The following is a 23306-nucleotide window of genomic DNA, read 5'->3' as shown; positions in this document are numbered from 1 at the left end:
GCAACGCTAAAACCAATCCAACACCTTTGGAACTCATTTTTACTCTTCCAAACATGTCGAAACACCGAATGGAACTTATCCAATTCATTTAATCGCCCACTTTGGCCCATTTGGCCAAGGTTAGCTAATATCGTCGAAATTCGATATCTTACATAGATAGATAGAAATGAAATTGCAACTATGCTCTACTATGCCATCAAATGCAAGCAATGCATGGAATATCATCTAGCAACAAGCCTACCATCATGCTAGTATGCTTCAATGATGTAATGAATACAAATATAACATAGTTATGCAATCCTCTAACATATACTATGTCTAATCATGGTATGAATGCAAATCCACTTATGCAATTCATGTCATTACCCAATCCACTAGGCTAACCCGCCTAAGATCTCAAATCACATAGATGAAGAGCAGATCTCAAATCACATAGGTGAAGAGCTACCCCGCTCTTGTCTCATCCATCTCACAACTCAGATGTCCTAAATGAAGAGCTACCCCGCCCTTCGCCCCGACTCAAATTTCAAATCTCATAGGTATTAACACTCAGTTTTAGTAGGTAAAGAGCTACCCCGCTCTTCGCCCCGGCTAATATCTCAAATCTCAAATGTAAAGAGCTACCCCGCTCCAATCTCACAGGTAAAGAGCTACCGCGCTCAAATCTCACAGGTGAAGAGCTACCCCGTCCTTCGCCCGACTCACTTCCCAGTCAAATGGGTGAGGAGCTACCCCGTTTGTATCCCACCCGGTGAGCTACCCCGCTCGTGGGCTACCCAGCTCGTGTGACAACTCCGGAGTGCACTGCTTGTGTGGAGCGACCACCACAAGCCCAAAACAGACTATGTGAGTATGATCCAATCCTCGCCAACCAAGGATACCCTGTCAACTAGGGTTAACAAACACTCGGAACCCCACCTATCCCTAGGTCGATGTCAAGTGTCTCAACCACCCGAATCAACTCACACTAGGGAGTTCAACTATCCCTATGTTTGATGCCATAGTGTCTCAATTATACTAATTCTCATGCAATATGCCACAACTAAGGAAACTCATCTATTCCTTATGCTCAGTGCCATAAGTGTTTCTATTACACTAAGTTCCAATGCCACTCGTCATGTTATAAATATTGTTTACATGCCACTCGTTCAAATTATAAGTGTTTCCAATACACTAATTCACATGTCATTGGTTTTCATCACCAAGTTCAAGTTCACAAATTCTTATCACTATAGGATCTCATGTCACAACCCTAATCCTCATGCATTCTAGGTTTAAGTGTCGAGCCCACAATACTACACTACTAGACATGCATGCAAGGAAGTAGAAATGCAACTATACATACATCCTATAATGCATAAGAACAATATGTGCAATATAACCCAAAATCTAACTCGGACATAGAAGGAAGCTCAGTTGCTTCGGGATGGACACCCCCCACCTTTAGGTGATGCCACGAGCCCACGAACCTGATCTCGCGATTTTAGGACGCCTACGCTGCGTGCTGCGGCAATCTGTACCTCAACTGGCCGTTTCTTCGATATTTTTGCACATGCTCGACGGATCGCCGAACCGACGTCACCAACGCGTCGGAATACCTATCAATTAGGTCGATACATGCCCAATTTAGATCAAACCCTCATGTTTCCAAAAACCCTATTTGGATGCCCCTAACATGCAATTATTGCAAAATACTCCAAATTGATTCATGAATCAAGTATTTTCCATCTATCTAGCATGCTAGGATTCCAACAAGACCAATTCTAGATCTTAAAACTAAAACCCTAGAGATCTACCATTAAAGAGCCTCAAGCTTACCTTCAAAAGCATGCTCCAATGTGAGGAAGAAGAGGAAGAAGAAGAAGAAGAAGATCCATCCCTTTGTCTTCTTCTCCACCAGTCCCTTCTCTAAGATCCACCCTTTTGAGAGAGAAAGAGAGCTTAGAGAGAGAGAGAGAAATGTTTTGAGTTGCAAATGTGAGGGAGAAGGAGAGAAAATAGCCCCAACTCACTTCTATACCCTCTCCACATTTACACAAAGGCCCCTCAACATTGTAAGTTGTGCATAGCCTGAACTGGGCTATTTTCATTCTCGGGGACTGGTCCCTGGGCTTGAGGGACCGGACCTCGTAGGTCCAAAAAAACTACAATTCCAGACTTAGCCAAAATTTCAGCATTTTCAGCTTTTCGGGTCCGTTTTCGCTCGTTTTTGCTTGTTTGGCCTCCGATTATTTTCAAATCGACCCGAGACTCTCAAAACATATTTTTGAGCATATTTACATCATCTTTTCATCCACACTAACGCCGGATTTAGTTCTCGGTCCAATATAGCCTTTCGGGTTCCGTTTTCGTACCTACGCGCACCGAAACGCCCAAATGCTCCCGAACTTCACCGAACTTCACCGGAACCATTCAAATTGCTTTCCAACCAAATATACACCATAACTTCATAATTTTAGAAGTTCGGTACCTTACACGGGAAGCCTCGGATTGCTCGGAACAGCAAGTCGCCAAAGAAAAGCCATATTTCGGGCTTGGCCGGAGCAAGCTTGCTCCGGCTGGCTTCCGGCATCACGGCGACGTGCGCATGGGCCAGAGATAGGTGCGGGGGAGGGAAGGAGCACAATGCTCACCTTGGTCGGCGGCGAGGAGCGGCGGCGGTGTCGGCGGAGCGAGCCAAGCCCGCATGAGCTAGGGCTCGGGTTCCAGGGCAGCTGCGGCCACCGCGGCGGCCGGGGCACCTCAGGGCGGCAGCAAGGGGTCGCCTGAGGTCTAAGGAGGAGAAGGAAGGCAGCAGGCGAAGGCGGCGATGGCCCGCAGCTCAAGTGCGGTCGCCCGAGCTCGGCTCGGTCTGAGAGTCACCGCGGCGGCGCCCAAGGCATGCGACGGCGGCGGCAGCCACTCCGGCAGGACGCGGGGGTGCCGGAGGGTCACGAGGGAGGTGTTCAAAGCGGTCTCGAGCGGCGGCGACGCGGGGGAGAAGGTGCGAGCTCGGCTCGGACCGAGCTTGCCAAGGGAACCTGCAGGGCGGCTGCAGCGCGGGGGCAGCACTCGGGGCGGCTCGGGGCGGCGGCGATGGTTGCCAGGGCTCCGGGGGGGGCGGCTCGGCCGACCCTAGGTGGTTGGCGGCGGCGCAAGCAGGGAACAATGCTCCTCGGCCCCGGGCTTGCCCAGGCTGGCAGCAGGGTGCAGAAGCGGCAGTGGCAGCGGCAGCGGCAGCGTGCGAGGCGGTGACGGCCGGCGGGGACAGACTGGAGGAGTCGCCGGAGGTTGGGTCAAAGCCAGAGGGGGTGCCGGAGGTGAGGATCACCCTTTAGGTCGTCCACGGGCCAAGGTGGTGGAGGTGTTGAGGGGGAGGGAAGCAATGCCGTTTACTCCGGCGGCCGGAGGCGCGCGCCGGCGGCCGGGGTGCGCGCGGCGAGGGCAGGGGAGTGAGGTGAAGGTGTAATATATCAAAACTCGGTTGAATCTATCGAGCTTTAGTCGAATTGACTAAAGTGTGCAAAAGAAATAGTTGGACAAAGTCAAGTTAACATTCCAACAAGTTTGGAAGGATTAAAAATGAGTTTAAAAGAGTTAGAAAGGTTTTAGCATTTATCGGAGCGAAATAGAATTGAAAAGATGCGAAAATATGAAATCTGGAGTTGTGCTACCGGTTTAACATCAAAAGTGTACCGGTACATAGTGTAAAACCGAGAGAAGTAGCTCTCAGGTTTGAGTAGAAAAAGGCTATTGAACCGGTGACAGGATTTCGTGTACCGGTATAGTGCACCGTGGACCGCAGGCACAGCCTGCTGCAAATGCGAGTTTTTGGGGGGCCTAGTTGCTATTGTTGCAACCCAAATATGACCCCCAACACCCTCTATTATCTCTTTACTGCAGAGAATCCTTCTCCACTTCATTTTTTTCCCTTTCTCTCTCTAGAAACTCTCTCCAAAGGCAAGGAGGAGCTCAAGAGGTGGATTTTGGGAGGAGATTTGGAGCTTTTGAAGGTTTTGGTCTCTCCTACAAGGTGGATATTGGAGAGCTAGTGGGCTAAGGTGAGTTCTTATGAAAGGATGATGCTAGGGTTTAATCTTACACCCTAAATCTCAGAGATTTGATCCTCTCACATGGTTAGAAACCTAGTAGAGACTATAGAACATGTGGAAATCCATGTTTTGCTCAAGTGCTCACATGGTGGTTTGCTAGGGTTCATGTTAGATGCCCTAAGAATGGTTAAATGGTTTTTGATGAGTTCCTAGAAGGTTAACAATCTTGCATTTGCTTGTTTTAGAGATCAAACCAAGAGATTGGACAAATGACATCGTTAGGGTACCAAATTTGGGGCTTTTGCCCTAGGTTGTTTTCAAGGCAAACTGACCTTATAGAAACCTAATTAGAGGTATTCCCGACGCGTTGGCAGACTCGGTTCGGCAAAAAGAAGAGTCTACGTAAAGATATTAAGTGAAAAGCCTAATTTGGCTTCGTTTTGGTACAGATTGCCGCAGCACGCGGAATAGGCGCCCAAAAATCATGAAAATTGAAGCGTAGCTTCTTGGCATTCCTACAAGGTGGGGGGTGCTTTCCGGAATCGTTGGATTCCCTTCTATGTCTATGTTGCCTTTTATTGAGCATATATGTGAATAGTGTCATTCATGCATATAGCGTCACGCCTCGGGACCGGCGGAGGCCCTCCCGGTAGCGCGCCCAGACCCGCCATATGTCAACACATATCAGGCGTCTACAAGAACAGCGAAAATTAAAGCCAAAAGTAATATACAACTAGAGATATCAGAGCATGAATAGATCTATAATCTATAACAAGGTGGAAGGAAAATACTAACAATAAAAGTGAATTATAAAGTTATACAATAACCATCTCCAAAAAGGGGTACACAAAAGGGTGGTCACTACACATGGATACAACTCTCAACCTCTCCAAAAAGAAAACAACGAGAGGTAGACCACTTATCAACGCGTCCCTCGATAGCGAGCTAGCTCGAGGCGATACCCTTTCCGCGGTCCCTAGCCTCTCCAGGCGTGGAAGGCTTTGAAATAAGACATAAAACAGAGAGCGCGAGAACTATAATTTATAGTTCCCAGTGGGCAATTACTGACCTCAGCTCAATGCACCACTAGGCCCCAAAAGAAAGGGTAAGTACGAAAAAGCAATAATAATAATAAATGGATTTCATTTATGAAAGCATGATTAAAATGCTAAGCTACTATGTCGCAAATAAACATGATGTTAATGTGTTGTACATCTACTTTATCAAAATGAAGCATGTCCAAGCATGACTAATATGTCCCAACTTAACGAGCAAGTAGGTATCATGATCCACTATTTCAATATATGATGAATATGCTCTATCATGGCAGCCTAATATACTATGATGCAACAAATAAGGCTATCATGTATACTACAAGTCCCAACACTATGCTATAAGCATGTCAAGGTAATCAAACTACTAAACCTATCTAGTAGTGATTGTCATTTCCTGATTCAATGTCATTATTTAATCATGTTCTAGGACCTACATAAATGTAGTCCAGCTTGTGCCACCTAAGTTGTAACATACCACATCCCTCGTAAATCGTGTCGAGTTCCGTCAAAACGAGCGGAACGCGAAATTGAACGAGTTTGAGTGGACCCTAAGCACATTAGAGTCCATAAGTGAAGCTAGAAGGGACCCAAGAGAGTAATCTGAAAATCTGGCTAAGTCCCAGATTTTGTGCTCTCGGGGACCGGTCCCTGAAGGAGAGACCGGTCCCCGTGCGTGTAGCCTGCCAGGAAATCCTGAGGCATCCGGTCCCTGGTGGTGAGACCGGTCCTCGGGAGACCGGTCCCTGACAGGCAGACCGGTCCCTCGCTGCACAACAGCTGAAGAACTCGAAAATTTGGCTAAGTCCTGGAAGACCCCCGTTTGGGAACCGGTCCCTGGTCGGGGAGACCGGTCCCCGAAGGCGAAAAATGCCCAGTCTGGGCAGTTCAAGAGAAAACAAGTGGAGGGGCTTAAGTGTAATTGTTACAACACTATATATGATTCATCCCCTCTCCCCCACAGCCATTTCCACCCTTCTCACCCATTTCCTCTCTTTCTCTCTCTAGAACTCATGCTCTAGGGCTTGGAGAAGAAGAAGAAGAAGTGAAGAGGAGGAGGATTTGGAGGCTTTGAAGGTTCTAGGAGCTCTCCAACAAGAAGATTCTTGGTGGAGCTTGGACTAGAGGTAAGTTTTGTAAGTTTTTCCTCTAGGGTTTGGATTTTGGCTTAGGGATTTGGAGCTTTGTGCTCCTTAGAGGCTTTAGGGGCTCTTTTGAGCCATGGATACCATGGAACCCATGAGAGCTCAAGGTGCTCTCATGGTGAATCCTTGGAAATGATGTTTGAAGCCCTAGGGTTGGTACCAAAGGTTTAGAAACCTTGCTAGGATGCTTATTAGATGATCCGAAGCTATTCTTTGCTTAGGGTTGGGATCAATTCATGGGAAAACCCTAAATGGCAATATTAGGGCTTGAATTTGGGGCTTTTGCCCTAGGATTGTTCGGGGACAAATTGACCCCGTAGAAACCTAATTGGGGGTGCCCTAAACACGTTGGACAACTTCGTTTAACATTTCGAAAATGTTAGAGTATAGTTCATGTACAAAAAGGCCTAATATGGCACTATTTTGATTATAGGGCGCGGAATCGGCTTTCGTAAAGTGCGGGGGCCTTAATATTCTACACCCACACGACTCACAGAGGTGGGGGGTGCACGCCGGAATCGTTGGATTCCCCTCTATGTCTATTTCTCTATTTTTGAGCATATATATATATATACACCCATTCATGCATAGTAGGGTAGCTACATGTGGAACTTGGTTTGACTTCATTTATATGCTTCTAACGTAGTTGAACATAGAGAATGATAGAACCAAAATGGACATGTGTGATTGGACCCTCAAGTTGTGTGAATGTAAGAATGGACTTGGACATTAGAAAACAAGGGTGTCATTGACATAGAAACAAGAATTGCATTGAGAGATGACCGTTGAAAATAGTTTGACCCATAGTGACATGGTCGAAGATAAGGCCTTGAAAGTGGCAAAAATAAATAGGTAGAGACCTATCGTGATATTGGCATTGTGACTAGTGGCTATGAATCCTCAAGTTGAGGATTAGATCGACACTCACCTTTCGTCTTGGCTTGAGGGAGGTCGCTCCCCCTCGAGCGGTGCGCTCCGGAGTTGGTCACCACTGGGCGTGGTAAAGTCCCACCAGTTGACGGTCCCTAGGGAGGTTCGAGTCCCCCGTTATTAAGGGATTTTGGGTTGTGAGTTATTGGGGTTAACAGAGTTAACCGGTAAGATTGGGTAAGAGCCAAAGTTTGATTATGATTGGAGCATGCATGCATTTCCATTTTCGCATTGAAATTGTATATCTACTGACTTTTTCTTGCAGGCATAGTATTAGTTGCATTAGTAATGGTTACTTTTCTTCCTTTGAAATACTTATGCCTGGATAGACCTAGTGGGTAAGTCGGCGAGGTCGGATGCCGAGCCCACTGGGAACTTCGTTGTAGTTCTCACACCACTAACCCTACAGGTCCTAGCACGAGCGGGGCGGCGGAGGACCGAGGCAAGGGTTTGGCGCCGTAGGTAGCGGCCACCGGGGACTTTATGCATTTTGTAGTCATTCCCTTTTGTTATACATGTATCAACTTTATTTTGTTGATTTAGGTATGTAAAGTGAAAACAATCATGTATTTGGTGGATGACTAAATGTAAAAAGATATGATGGTTGAATGGAATGTAATAGCTTTATTTACTTGAATTTGGTTTAAATGAAATCAAATATCACGTGTGATGTATCTTTAGCTTAGAGCTTCGCTTCCGTTGTTGCTTGCCCTCGTGCAAGCCTTGTATTATATGTGCAATTCTCTTGTTGATTGCCTATTTATACATGTTGTTAGAGCCTTGGGCGGACAGGGGAGGCTCTGTCCGTTCGGCGTCTGTTGACGTGACCCGAACCCGACCAAATTGGCGGGGAATGGGGCGTGACAGATATAATGGTATCAGAGCGAAGTTGAAAGCAAAAGTCTAGGAATGACCTAGCTAGCAACCATAGGTTTGGAGACCCTAAGGACTTAGGAAAACGCTTGACGTGGACTTGGTTTATGCGAAAGCGAGTGATTGGGTTGATGGTAACACTTCTCTAGAAGGAAGTAGAGATAGACTAAGAGGCTTAATTGTTGTCTACTCGAGGGACCTTTTGGGGCGGCCGACCACATAACACCGAAAGTGGAAATAATTAGGCTTGTGCTTTCGCTTAATTGGGTAGCTACTTGGAACGTGTAGGAGTCACGTGTGACGAGTGCTAATGTGTGTGCGTTGCGCTGCAGGACGCGATGGCACCACCAAGGAGAGTTACGAGGTCCACACCGGCGGAGCCTCGGGAGGAGCCCGGGCAGTCGGGGTCGGGCGACGTGCGTGAGCTGCGAGCCCAGGTAGCGGCATTGGCCGGGGCTATGCGGCTTCAAGGGGAGCAGATTGAGCAGCTCCATGAGATGATGGCGCAACAGGCAGCGGCGGCATCTGTGCCGAGGGATCCGCCTGCATCGGCCGCTCCTGTAGCACCACCCCCTGCGATGGCGGCAGCGCCAGTGACGGCTGTTCCTCCGGCGGCATCGGGTTCATCGGTTCCTATTTCCGATGTGCTTGAGGCCGAGCAGGAGCGTACGTTGGCGGCGCTGACGGCATTCAAGCGATTTAACCCTCCAACCTTCAACGGCGACTTGAAGGATCCGTGGACGATGGAGAGTTGGCTCGCCGCGATGGAGGCCTTGTTCGAGGACCTCTACACCCTCGAGAAGGATAAAGTCCATTTGGCGGCTCATTGTTTTGATGGGTCGGCCCGGTTGTGGTGGAACCAAGCGAGGAAAAGTCGCTCGCTAGGACACGCCTATGTTCCTTGGGAGGCATTTCGGGAGATGCTGCTTATGGAGTACTTTCCCGAGAGCGACAAAAGAAAAATCAAGGAGGATTTTCGGAAGCTGAGGCAAGGAAGCCGATCAGTGCGGGAGTACGAGAGGGAGTTCACGCACATGATTAACTGTGTGCCGGACTTGGTCCATGGAGATAGGGACCGAGCGGAGGTGTTTGAGCGCGGGTTGCGACCCGAGATTTTTAAAGTCATTCATGCATTCCGCTTGAAGACCTATGAGGAAGTGCTCAATCGCGCGCTTTGGGTGGAGCGCGGGAATGCAATCGCGCGTGATGAGCGCGAGACCTTTGAGAGAGACAGGGAAAGGGAGAAGACTAAGAAGCGACCGGCTGGAGGATCGGCGGGTCAGTCGAGTTCTAAGCGACCCCCGCGACCACAACGATCACAATGGCGGGGAGGTAGGAGTCAGACACGGGGTCAGATCAACTACCCGTGTGTGATATGCGGTGGGGAGCATAGGGCCACCAGCTGCCCACAGCGGGAGGGGCGGTGTTATCAATGTGGCCAACCGGGGCACATGAGTCGAGAGTGCCCGGGCGGCGCGTCCCCAGCCCCGTCATCAGCCTCAGTACAGTACACGCAGCGACAGCTGGCGGGACTGCCACCCGCAACGTCTGCTGGACGATCGTCGGCGCCATGTCAGCCGGAGGCTTCTCGAGCACCTAGTGGGCGGGTTTTTGCCACTCAGGTGGAGGAGCCGCCAATCATCGTTCCTGACGACGTCGTGGCAGGTATTATTTTAATCAGAGGCACTAGGGCTAGAGCCATATTTGATACGGGTGCATCTCATTCATGCATATTAGCATCATTCGCACGAGCTCATGATATAGAGATCACTCATAATGAGGAGTATTGGTCGGTGAACACCCCCGGACACTCGATCGATGTCTATGATGAGTGCTTAGACTGCCCAGTGCAAATAGGCGATTGGATTATGCCGATCGACCTTCTAGTGTTGAAAGAAATGTGGGGATTCGAGGTAATCTTGGGGATCAATTGGCTCTCCAAGTATTACGCGGTTATAGATTGTGAAAGAAGGGTGATCACGTTCCGTGAACCCAACCAAGAGGAGTTTGTCTACCGGGCGTGCAAGGGTAAACGCTTTGCAGCCACTATATCGACGGTGAGGGCGAAAAGGATGATCAAAAGCGGCTGTAAGGCATACTTGGCGACCATCGTAGACTCTCGAGAAGAATACTCGGAATTGGAGAGTATTCGAGTTGTGCGTGAGTATCCGGATGTATTTCCCGCGGAGTTACCGGGATTGCCCCCGGATCGGGAAGTCGAGTTTGTGATTGACTTGATTCCCGGGGCGGCGCCAATTTCGAAGGCTCCGTACAGAATGGCACCGGTGGAGTTGAAGGAATTGAAAGCTCAGTTACAAGACTTGCTCGATAAGGGCTTCGTACGGCCGAGCGTGTCCCCGTGGGGAGCTCCGGTGCTATTTGTAAAGAAAAAGGACGGCACACTTCGACTCTGCGTTGATTATCGCGAGTTGAACAAAGTGACGATCAAGAACAAATACCCGTTGCTAAGGATTGATGACCTGTTTGATCAGTTGCAAGGGTCAAGGGTGTACTCGAAGATTGATCTGCAGTCGGGGTATCATCAGTTGAAGATACGGCCCAAAGACGTGCACAAAACGGCGTACCGTACGCGGTATGGCCATTATGAGTTCACGGTAATGCCGTTTGGGCTTACTAATGCCCCAGCAACATTCATGGACTTGATGAACAGAATCTTCCGTCCGCTATTGGACCGGTGCGTCGTGGTCTTCATTGACGACGTATTGGTATACTCTCGGACCGAGGAAGAACACGAGGAGCATTTAAGACTCGTGTTGGAGATACTCCGGAAGGAAAAGCTTTACGCAAAATTAAGAAAATGCGAGTTTTGGCTTTCAGAGGTTACTTTCTTGGGCCACGTTGTGTCCGGAGATGGCATCTCGGTGGACCCAAAGAAAGTTGAGGCGATTAAAGATTGGCCTCGCTCGACGAGTGTAGCGGAAATTCGTAGCTTCCTTGGACTTGCGGGCTATTATCGGCGGCTCGTGGAGGGGTTTGCCAGGATAACGACTCCACTAACGCGCCTTACGCACAAAGGGGTGAAGTTTGTTTGGAGCCCCGAGTGTGAGCGGAGCTTTGAAGAGCTAAAGACAAGATTGACATCTACTCCGGTGCTTGCTTTGCCGACGCCGGGAGAGAACTATGTCATATACAGTGATGCCTCATATATCGGTCTCGGGTGTGTCTTGATGCAAAACGGCCGAGTCATAGCTTATGCTTCGCGCCAACTGAAGAGTTATGAAAAGAACTACCCGACTCACGACCTTGAGCTAGCGGCGGTTATATTCGCGCTAAAACTGTGGAGGCATTACTTGTATGGGGAACATTGTGAGATTTACACTGACCATAAGAGTCTCAAATATTTGTTCACCCAGAAGGAGCTGAATTTGCGACAGCGGCGGTGGTTAGAGTTGCTTAAAGATTACGACGTCACGATTCTCTACCACCCTGAGAAAGCTAACGTCGTAGCCGATGCTCTAAGTAGAAAGTCGGCGGAAAATTTGGCGGCGGAGATTACGCCTCAACCGGCATTGCAAAAGGAGATGCAACGTTTTGGACTAGAAGTTGTGGCGCCGGGAATACCGGCGACACTCGTCACCTTGGTTGTGCAACCAACCTTAATGGAGAAGATTAAGGAATTACAATCATCGGATGAGTTTCTCCAAAAGGTGCGGGGCAAAGTTGAAAGCGGTAGTGCCGATGGTTTCGGCGTAGGGACCGATGGCGCACTACGATACCGGGGTCGTTGGTGCGTGCCCAAGGATAACGACCTTCGGAGAGTGATTATGCAAGAAGCGCACCAATCTCCCTATAGCATACACCCGGGTGGTACTAAGATGTATCAAGATTTGAAATTGCATTATTGGTGGCCGGGCATGAAGAGAGATATAGGGGAGTTCGTGGCGCAGTGCCTCACGTGCCAACAAGTGAAGGCGGAGCGTCGATTTCCAGCGGGAAAATTGCAGAGCCTACCTATACCCGTGTGGAAATGGGAAAACATCGCAATGGACTTTGTGACGGGGTTGCCTAGGTCGCAAGGCGGACACGACACGATATGGGTAGTTGTGGACTGGTTGACAAAATCGGCGCACTTTTTGCCGATCCACACTACTTGGTCGGGAGACAAGTTAGCCCAAGTCTATATCGAAGAGGTGGTGAGACTTCATGGGGTTCCAGTATCAATCGTATCGGATCGGGACCCTAGGTTCACATCTCATTTTTGGAAGAGCTTACAAGATGCCTTAGGCACGCGGCTCGATTTTAGTACGGCATTTCATCCTCAAAGTGACGGTCAATCGGAAAGGACAATCCAAATACTTGAGGACATGCTTCGAGCGTGTGTGCTTGATTACAAGGGCGGATGGCATGATCATTTACCGATGGCGGAATTCGCATATAACAATAGCTATCAAGAAAGTATTGCGATGGCGCCATTCGAGGGCTCTATATGGAAGGAACTGTCACTCTCGCCGATCAACTGGAGCGATGTGGGGCGAGAAAAGGATATCTTGCCCGAAGATGGTAATGGAGGCGGCAGGAGATAACTCCGCCTTGCCACAAAAGGTTGGCGACGGCGCGGCAATGACGGGCACAAGGAGTTAGAATGGCCGACAAGCGGCGAACAGGAGCCTTGAATAGGGTAGAGACCGCAGTATTTCTAAATAAATAACACGATGCGAGTAAGTGAAGGGCGTTCCGGTTTGTTTGCGGAAATTAAGTCCGCTATACTCGACCTTCGAAAAAAGAATATAGGGAACGAATGGTGCGGTGGCCTACAGGTTGGGCATTGGAGCACCAGAGGCTTGCGGTAGTGTCATGATGTATTCATGTATTTCCAACTCACGCATACTGTACGATTCAGATAATAATCTCATCGTATATAGCGGAATATAACTTTCAGAGGATATATTATGAGGAGTTCCCGGCGTATATGGTCCGAATCGGGAGTTGAAAGTTCGGAATCGGGAAATCCCGTATTCAAGATTCACGGTGCGACATGATCGAGCGAAAGAAACGTGGAGCTCGGGAAGCGAAATGAGGGCGCGTTAATCCTCACTCTTCGAGGATCCGCGAGTGAGGTATGAAATTTAAATTTCAATCTGGTAGTTTCGGGGATGAAACTAAATTTTAGGGGTGGAGAATGTAACATACCACATCCTCCGGTAAATCGTGTCGCAGTTCGTCAAAAACGAGCGGAACGCGAAATTGAGCGATTGAGTGGACCCTTAATGCATTAGAGTCCATAAGTGAATGGCTAGAAGGGACCGAAGAGTAATCTGAATCACCTGGCTAAGTCAGATTTTGTGGCATTCGGGACCGTAACTGAAGAGAGACCGGTCCGTGCGCGTAGCTGCCAGGAAATCCTGAGGGCTCCGATCGATGGTGGTGAGACGGTTACGAGCCGTCCTTGACTGGCAGACGCGGTCCCTCGGCTGGGCAACATAGTGAAGAACTCGAAAATTTCTGGCTCAACTACTGGAAACCCCGTTGGCGAACCGGTCCCTGGTCGGGGAGACCGGTCCCCGAAGGCGAAAAATGCCCAGTCTGGGCAGTTCAAGAGAAAACAAGTGGAGGGGCTTAAGTGTAATTGTTACAACACTATATATGATTCATCCCCTCTCCCCCACAGCCATTTCCACCCTTCTCACCCATTTCCTCTCTTTCTCTCTCTAGAACTCATGCTCTAGGGCTTGGAGAAGAAGAAGAAGAAGTGAAGAGGAGGAGGATTTGGAGGCTTTGAAGGTTCCAGGAGCTCTCCAACAAGAAGATTCTTGGTGGAGCTTGGACTAGAGGTAAGTTTTGTAAGTTTTTCCTCTAGGGTTTGGATTTTGGCTTAGGGATTTGGAGCTTTATGCTCCTTAGAGGCTTTAGGGGCTCTTTTGAGCCATGAATACCATGGAACCCATGAGAGCTCAAGGTGCTCTCATGGTGAATCCTTGGAAATGATGTTTGAAGCCCTAGGGTTGGTACCAAAGGTTTAGAAACCTTGCTAAGATGCTTATTAGATGATCCGAAGCTATTCTTTGCTTAGGGTTGGGATCAATTCATGGGAAAACCCTAAATGGCAATATTAGGGCTTGAATTTGGGGCTTTTGCCCTAGGATTGTTCAGGGACAAATTGATCCCGTAGAAACCTAATTGGGGGTGTCCTAAACGCGTGGGACAACTCCGTTTAACCTTGCGAAAATGATAGAGTATAGTTCATGTACGAAAAGGCCTAATATGGCACTATTTTGATTATAGGGGGCGGAATCGGCTTTCGTAAAGTGCGGGAGCTTTCATAATCTACACCCACACAACCAATAGAGGTGGGGGGTGCACGCCGGAATCGTTGGATTCCCTTCTATGTCTGTTTTCTCTATTTTTGAGCATATGTTATATATATATATATACCCATTCACGCATAGTAGGGTAGTTACATGTGGAACTTGGTTTGACTTCATTTATATGCTTCTAACGTAGTTGAACATAGAGGATGATAGAACCAAAATGGACATGTGTGATCGGACCCTCAAATTGTGTGGATGTGAGAATGGACTTGAACATTAGAAAACAAGGGTGTCATTGACATAGAAACAAGAATTGCATTGAGAGATGGACCGTCGAATATAGTTTAACCCATATTGACATCGTTGAAGATAAAGCCTTGAGAGTGGCAAGAATGAATAGGAAGAGACCTATCGTGACATTGACATTGTGACTAGTGGCTATGAGTCCTCAAGTTGAGGATTAGATCGATACTCACTCTTCGTCTTGGCTTGAGGGAGGTCGCTCCCCCTCGAGCGGTGCGCTCCGGAGTTGGTCACCACTGGGCGTGGTAAAGTCCCACCAGTTGACGGTCCCTAGGGAGGTTCGAGTCCCCCGTTATTAAGGGATTTGGGTTGTGAGTTATTGGGGTTAACAGAGTTAACCGGTAAGATTGGGTAAAAAGCCAAAATTTATTATGATTGGAGCATGCATGCATTTCTATATCGCATTGAAATTATATGTCCACTGACTTCTTTCTTGCAGGCATAGTATTAGTTGCATTAGTAGTGGTTACTTTTCTTCCTTTGAAATACTTATGCCTGGATGGACCTAGTGGGTAAGTCGGCGAGGTCGGATGCCGAGCCCACTGGGAACTTCGTTGTAGTTCTCACACCACTAACCCTATAGGTCCTAGCACGAGCAGGGCGGCGGGGGACCGAGGCAAGGGTTTGGCGCCGTAGGTAGCGGCCACCGGGACTTTATACATTTTGTAGTCATTCCCTTTTGTTATACATGTATCAACTTTATTTTGTTGATTTAGAGATGTAAAGTTGTAAACAATCGTGTATTTGGTGGATGACTAAATGTAAAAGATATGATGGTTGAATGGAATGTAATAGCTTTGTTTACTTGAATTTGGTTTAAATGAAATCAAATATCACGTGTGATGTATCTTTAGCTTAGAGCTTTCGCTTCCGTTGTTGCTTGCCCTCGTGCAAGCCTTGTATTATATGTGCAATTCTCTTGTTGATTGCCTATTTATACATGTTGTTAGAGCCTTGGGCGGACAGGGGAGGCTCTGTCTGTTCGGCGTCTGTTGACGTGACCCGAACCCGACCAAATTGGGGTGGATTGGGGCGTGACATAAGTGTCGGTGGTAGCTCCAACATTCCCACTCTAGGAATGAGTCTATCCCTCCCGACCCCGTAGGTTTCTCGATACTACACGAGCGAGCATAAGTCGCGTAGGCCAACTCCGGAGTGCCGGCTTATAGGGAGCGACCTTCACAAGCATGTGCGAATGAGCACAAATGGCAAGCAAGCGTAAACTTCATCTCAAGTACCCAATCCTCATGTTTCTAACATGGTAATAGTCACTAGCATCTCAATGATCTAGCTCTAGGTCACAATGTGAAGTCCCAACATTCACTAAGTCTAGTGCCCTTTTATGACACTTAGACATTTCGATGTTCAAGCATGTTCCAATTCTCTCAATGGCCCTATCCGTTAGGTACACCACAACCTAAGCTCAATGCCGCTTAATGACATTAGCTCTCTAATTCGCATGCCAATTTAGTCCAATGCCCCTTTATGGCATTATAATAGTTCCATGTCCAACTAGGGTTTAAGTCCACTGGCACTTTATATATATCAATACTACTATATAAATAGGAACCCAAGTCTGCCATAAGAATGCTAATGAACACATAAGCCTCACATGCAAGTTCTCTACTTCATAGAGGTCCGAAAATACAATATATGTAACATAGGCATTTTAAGCATTCTAAAATTCATAAATATTACATCTAACATGATTATGCATGCTTTCTTATTTTACGATACTCGAATCATCACAAATGAGATTTTCTCATTGTGTGGCTAGGTCAAACCCACCGAAGCGTTTCGGAACCCTTCGTAAGCTCAAACGAAGTTGTCCTCAAGTCCTCTAGCACCCTAAAGGTAAGGAAAGAAGAGAGAAATGAACGTTACGAACAATCCCTAGCTCGATCTTTAACCGTCTCAAGAAAAGGGCCAAAACTCACCTTCAACGAAGAAATCTCCTCTTAAGCTCCAAAAGAGAGCTAGAACCCTTCCAATCCAACCTAATGGAAGATTCTAATCCAAGGGATTGAGCCCCAAAAGCCGTAAATCAAAAATGCCCAAAATCAACCCTAGATTTCAATTCTAGGGTTTCATCTCAAAGAAACCTTCAAAAACCAAATCTAGAGGAAAAGATCTTGCTACTAACCTTTTAGAGGCTTCAAATAAGGTTTAAAGATCTCAAACTTCAAAGATCTTCCCTCTACCGAGCTTCAAATCCAAGCTTCGAGCTTCAACCATGGTGGAGATGCACAAAGAGGGAAAAGAGAGAGATCAAACCTTAAATCCCAAACTAAAAAGGAGTATAAATCCAAAGAGGAGAAGAGGGGAAGAGCCCTACCTTGCTCTCCACTGGTTTTAGCTCAGGGGAGGCCTTAAGGGGCGTGGGGATACAAATAGAAGGCCACAATTGCGAAAACACCCCTGCAGTCCAAACTACTCAAAATCTGCCAAAGTGTACCGATACACGGAAAGTGTACCGGTACAAATCCCGCGAATATGCAAACCCGAGGCTCGGGTTGGCAGAAAAATAGAAGTGTACCGGTACAACCATTAAGGTGTACCGGTACAAATCATGTACCGGTACAACCAGCGACCTGTCACCGATTTCACCATATACAGAATGCAATCCGAGGATAGCCTAAGTCCAACTCTTTGGTGATCTTAGTGCTACATAAAATACTACAATTCTCGGGATACGAGCCATAGGTCGGAACACTATCAACGACCCACCAGAAAATCTGAAAAAACTCAGAACACAGCTCAAACACTCGAACCTCGCAATTTGCAAAGGTCCAGTGTGTTACATATAGAGTAGTTGGCATGTGAATAATGGTTGAAATTCAATATTATGCTTCTAACGTAGATGAACATAGTGATTGATATAGAACCATAAGGGACATGTATGTTGGAACCCTATACTTGTGTGAATGCGACATATGGACTATGATAATAGTAAACAAAGGTGACATTGACATTAGTAATGAGATTGACATCGAGAAATGAATTGTTAAACAAGGTTTAACCAATTGTGGCATTATGGCAAGTGTAGCCTAGAGAGTGGCATATATGACAAGGTAGAAACCTGTTATTACATTGTGGCATTGTGGCATTATGGCAAGTGTAGCCTAGAGAGTAGCACATATGATAAGGTAGAAACCTATCATCAATGTAGTGGCATAGTGGCTAGTGGCTATACGTCCTCAAGTGGAGGATTGGATCGATACTCACATTGAGTCTTGGCTTGAGGGAGGTAGTTCCCCTTCGAGCGGTGCGCTCCGGAGTTGGTCACTACTCGGCGAGGTAAAGTCCCTCCAGAAGACGGTCCCTAGGGTGGTTCGAGTCCCCCGTTATTAAGGGATTTTGGGTTGTGAGTTATTTGGGTTAACAGGGTTAACCGGAATGATTCGGTAAAGGCCAAAGTGAATGTGGAAAAACATGCATGCATATTTATCATACATATGATTATCTGTTTATTGACCAGTTTTCTTGCAGGCATTGTATGAGTCGCATTAGTTGGTTTGCTATTTTCTTTCTTGAAATAGTTATGCTTGAATAGACCTAGTGGGTAAGTCGGTGAGGTCGGCAGCCGAATCCACTGGAAACTTTGTTGTAGTTCTCATCCCACTAACCATGCAGGTTCTAGCGCGAGCGGGGCGATCATGGCTCGTGGCATAGTTATCGTGCTCTAGGTAGCGGACTACCGATGTGTTTAGAGCCACCCTATGTATATTTCATCTATTATGTCGATGAATGTAAAATGTATAGGAAATGTAATTAATTCATTTGAGAGATGATTATGTAAAATGGTTGAATGATGTAAGTAAATGTACAAGCTTTGTATTTTATTGAAAGTGATCAAGTTACAATGTATGAATATAATAGATAGACTACTTTCACTTGTGTAGTTGTTGCTTGCCCTCGTGCAAGCCTTGTATAATTGCAAATCTCATTGTTTGATTGCTTAATTATACTTGTTGTTGGAGCCTTGGGCGGACAGGGGAGGTGCTGTCCGTTCGGCGTCTATTGACGTGGCCCGAATCCGACCAAATAGGCGGAGCTCGGGGCGTGACAGAAGGTAGCTGGGGGGTGTGGATAGGGCTAGGTTAGGGTTAGATGGTGCAAAAACCCTAGGTGGCTAAATATATATACAAGGTGCAAAGTTGCGAGTCAGCCCACCAAACCTCAGTATTTAATACTGAGTCTTTCACAGCGCGTGTAAAACGCGCGAATACACCCTCACATCCAGTTTCACGCAAAACGGTACATAAAATATCGCACTTTTCGCAAAAAACTCTTTTGCCAACTACGACCCCTCCTTGATCAACGCGCAATATCCGCAGATCCGCCCGTCAGATTTAGGAACGGATCGTGCCAGTGCGATCAGCACAATAGAGACAACAAACCTACGATTTTGGTTCGCCTTGATTGGTCACGGATTCGCGATGAAACCTATTCTCTCTCCGAAAGGCGAAATGACGCATAAATGCATATAATACATGTATTTTGAGATTTTTCGAAATCCGTGCGTCAAACTCAAAATCCGTCAGCGCCATTGGTTCCAGAATGGCTGAACCGTTCGAAACGAGCTATTGGATCGCTATGAACGGAGTCCGATACGCGCCAGAAGTCAACTCTAAGCATTGGCCTCTCCAGAAAACCGAGTTATTATTCACTTTAAGTGAAAACTGAAGATCGCGTAAAATCTCCGTTCTAACTCGTTTTCTCCCGAAGCTTGACGAGTGCTTTTATAATTAAATTACACACAAAAATATCGTCAACAGAGAGTTTAGCTACACTGCCAAAATCTCAGTCCTTACATAGTGAGCCCACTCGCACATGCGCGGGAGGCGAGGGCTCCTGCCCCGCTCGTGCGCGAAGGAGAACCGGACCGTGCCACGCGGCTAAGTGGCTTATCGCCGTCACCAGAGATGATGAAGATAATGGGGAAGGGGAAGACGGAGAGAGAGAGAGAGGCGTGAGTTTTTCGTAAATATTTTAATTCAGTTAAATTTGTAGTTTAATTCTAGTTGAATTAGAAAAAATATTTTAATTCATTAAAGCTAAATTAATTTAAATTTAAAGAGTAATATTCTTAATTATATTAGATTTACATATATCTTTATTTAAGCATTATATCTATTTTTATTCTTCTACTTAATTAAACGAGGATTTGGGGTACCAAAGGGTGACACGTGTCACCCCAAAACCCTCCTTTACTCTCTCTCTCTCTCTCTCTCTCTCTCTCTCTATATATATATATATATATATATAGAGTAGGGCTACTATACTATTATGAGTATTGGGCCCTTCGTACTCATAAGTTGTTTTCTATGATGGAGCTTCCGAATCGACGATCCACTCCGTTAAATATGATCTAGAGTATTTGAAACTTTTAGAAAATAAATTTCGTAATTTTTCGAAATCATAATAAAGTCCATCAAGCGGGCATAAAATGAACGGTCAAAATCGAACGACGTCCTAAAAATGGATGATCGGATCCTTCAATTTAAGATCGGAGTTATTGATCTTTATCTAGATAGTGAATAGAATTTCTATCAAAAATTCAATCTATTTCAATTCTTTTACACCTTTAAACTGGCAAGTATTCCATACCGGTCGTTAAAAATTGTCAATTTTGTAAGCTTTTGATCGTAAGGTAAATAATGTCGAAAAATTATGAAATTTGATATCTAGAAGCTTTAAATACTCTAGATAATATTTAACAGTATGGATCGTCAATTCGAAAGCTTTATAATCGAAAGCAACTTATAAGTACGAGGACAATCGTACTCATAAAAGTATAGTAGCCGGACTCTATATATATATATATATATATATATATATTACTTTTATATTCTTTTTAAACAACTTGTCGTCTACCATTGAACCGAAAGCATTGTAAGCTAACTAACCGTAAGAGTAGCTTTTCCTTCAACATATCAAATTATACAGAATTAGAGTTTTAAAATCTTAAACAACGGCAAAAATACCAATGCCAGACGAGGCCTTGTTTGCTATCGTATATGCTCAACTGGAGCTGCTCCACCTAAAGATCAATACAAGTGCTTAATATATGTTATTTTCGAACATCTTCGATTATTTTTGCCTAGCTAGATCCAAACAAAACTCCTCGATAGTATTTGAACCAACCATAGAAATTAAACATGCGCGTGCGCGAATACACTCAGAAAAATGGAACAACAACATCAACAATAACATGGAGGCTAGGGTGAGGACTTCGATATGGCCGACGGTGGTGGAGGTGTGTTGGTAGGGCCTGGTTCAGTATTTGGGTTTGGTGAGGATGGAACAATTTCAGATGAACGTAATATCCTCATTCCGAGTAGCTGCGAACGGTGCACCGCATCGCTCCACCTGAAGCCTGAATTATATGATCTCGTCCAAGTTCTTGGAATGTTTCCTGCATGTACGCATGAGGTAATCAAATTTATCATGACAAAGAAAGAGTAACAAAAGAGTAAGCATGTCGACCCTTGAAATTAAGTTCACATTTATCGGTTTTCTTTTCTGAACATATGCATGTCTGCATGAATTTAAGGCGACAGATTTAAAATGCCCCTCGGTTAAAGCTGTGTCCATCGTGCCATATCGTGTTAACAAGGTGTTAGCGAGAGTCGACCCCTGTAACAACAACAAGGGTCAAAATCCTTCTTTTTTTGAAATTAATTAGCTAGCAAGTTTGTTCATACCAAAATTTGGAAGATACGTAAGTATTATGTCAACGGCACATACTTGCATGGTACGCATAGACCTGTGCCACGATACTTGCATCTTTGAGTTGGGAGAATTTGAGTTGATTGATCTTTATATATGTGCCGATTTTTTAAAAAAGTAAACAAAATTTGGATTAATTGAAGGAGGATGACAAAGTGTAATCATGCCAAAGTTCAAGAGGACCCAACATTCTCTCCATCAAAACCTATTTTATATATATATATATATATATATATAGGAACTGCTTCCATAAAAGACTATTATATATGAACGAAATAGATATGTTGAATAAGACATTCAGGTAGACAAAAGAATATGTTCAAGAAACAATTTTAGCACGCTACTCACTTTGTTCATTTCATTTAGAAATAAGCTTACTTGGATATATGAATCAATTAGGATTCGAACTTGGAACCTCAGGTACCAACCATCAAACCCTTTGCCACTTGCTTTATGGACGGTCGGTTAAAAGAAACAAATTAGTCATGTATTTAAAGAGTTATATCACTTACTCGCTGCCATGGCAGTGTTCGAAGATGAGATTGACAAGACCAGAGAGCTGAAGAATATAAATAGTACAAACCGCGGAGAGAGTGGAGACGCCATGAAAGAAGGGTTACAGAGAAATGTGGCAAAGAGGAGCAAAAGTTCTCACGAGTGTAGAGTGGGTGGGGTGTGATTTATATTGGTGTGGTAGAAGCATTGAGTAGGTAGATTAGTAGCCCATGTGTGAGCCTAAGAATTTTGGAATGACTAAAATAGCCCTCAATAAAAAAAAGAGAACAAAAAACATTCAACCTATTTAATACTAGTGCTTTTTTTAACCTATTTATTAATAGTAATAGTGGGAATTCAGCAATGGCTTTAATTTTTTGTTACTAAGTTCCTAGCTAAAAAATTGTTCTCTCATAAAGTTTGGATTTTCTCTCTAAACTGTTAATTAGTTTATTTTGAGCTATTTAATAACACTTTTATTAGAGAATTTAGATGCGCCATTTATTTTATGAACTTGATTAGAGTATTTCATATGATTCACCTGGTAATATTTCAAGTAAGTAAATAATGTGCGTAAATTTTATAACAGGTGAACCATTAAATCAGTTTAATAGACTTTATATTGAAATTAAAAGTTTTAAAAATTAGATAATGGTTTGTACATTTTTTTCCTCACATTTAGTTTTCATGTTTGACTCATTCCTTCTTTGGAATCAAAGAATTATATATTAAACGCTTAATAAAAGTGATGTTTGCTTTCTTTGTGGAATTCCATGCGCTGGTAGTAATTAAATAGAGGAGGGTACGAGTCTTCAGTCTTGATGAGTGATAATTATTTCTTGAAGAAAAAAGTGTTTGAAATTAAGTATGCTTCCGGGTTATAAAAGTAAATTGTTGATTAATTTTTGAAACTTATTTTCTCAAGGGAAAAAAATTTACAATAATTTACAAGTTAGGGTTATCATCCACTGATAGTCGGGTTGGTAAGGCAACTCCCTTTCAAGGGGGAGGCCGCATGTTCGATCTAGGGGTGGCAATCCAACTCGCTGTTCGCGAGCCAGCTCGTGTTCAATTCAAAATGAGCTCGAGATCGAATCGCTCGTTTAGTAAACGAGCCTAACACGAGTTTGGATCAACTCGCTCGTGTTTGCCTCGATAACAGCTCGAATACATATATTTTATATTTATATAATTTATTTAATTTATATTTATATATATAAATAAATAATTATATATATAATATATATATATTTATTATTTAATTTTTCCGTTTCGAATCATTAGCGGAAAACTGATCATCGTGAGAAAAATCATAAAATTAATTTTCTAGTACTTCAAAACTGCTAAGATCAAGATTTACGGAGCCAATCGACCGATTCGAAGTCCAATATGCGACAAAGACCTTGAAGGCACGGAAAGGCTGCTACTAATACAGAAGATAGTAGGCCTCACTCTATATATATATATATATATATA

The 23306-nt window shown here is 45.1% G+C and overlaps 1 protein-coding gene across 1 annotated transcript; it reads left to right on the top strand.

Moving 5' to 3' along the window:
* Positions 1–2809: 2809 nt before the first annotated feature.
* On the top strand, positions 2810–3317 carry LOC109704301 (homeotic protein female sterile-like). Its single transcript, XM_020225057.1, has 2 exons — positions 2810–2983; positions 3027–3317. The coding sequence occupies exons 1-2, from the start codon at positions 2810–2812 to the stop codon at positions 3315–3317; spliced, it is 465 nt and encodes a 154-aa protein (XP_020080646.1).
* Positions 3318–23306: the final 19989 nt, after the last annotated feature.

Source organism: Ananas comosus, unplaced genomic scaffold (assembly GCF_001540865.1).
Source record: "Ananas comosus cultivar F153 unplaced genomic scaffold, ASM154086v1, whole genome shotgun sequence".
NCBI lineage: Eukaryota > Viridiplantae > Streptophyta > Magnoliopsida > Poales > Bromeliaceae > Ananas > Ananas comosus.
The sequence above is the reverse complement of the archived record's forward strand: the minus strand, read 5'-3'. Positions and strand labels throughout refer to the sequence as shown.

What these genes read in the sequence shown, in the direction of transcription:
- LOC109704301 (XM_020225057.1), top strand. Translation starts at nt 2,810, where the DNA reads ATGGCCCGCAGCTCAAGTGCGGTCGCCCGAGCTCGGCTCGGTCTGAGA. An exon ending in GCGGCGACGCGGGGGAGAAG is followed by an intron (nt 2,984 to 3,026) that starts GTGCGAGCTCGG and finishes GGGAACCTGCAG; the next exon opens with GGCGGCTGCAGCGCGGGGGC.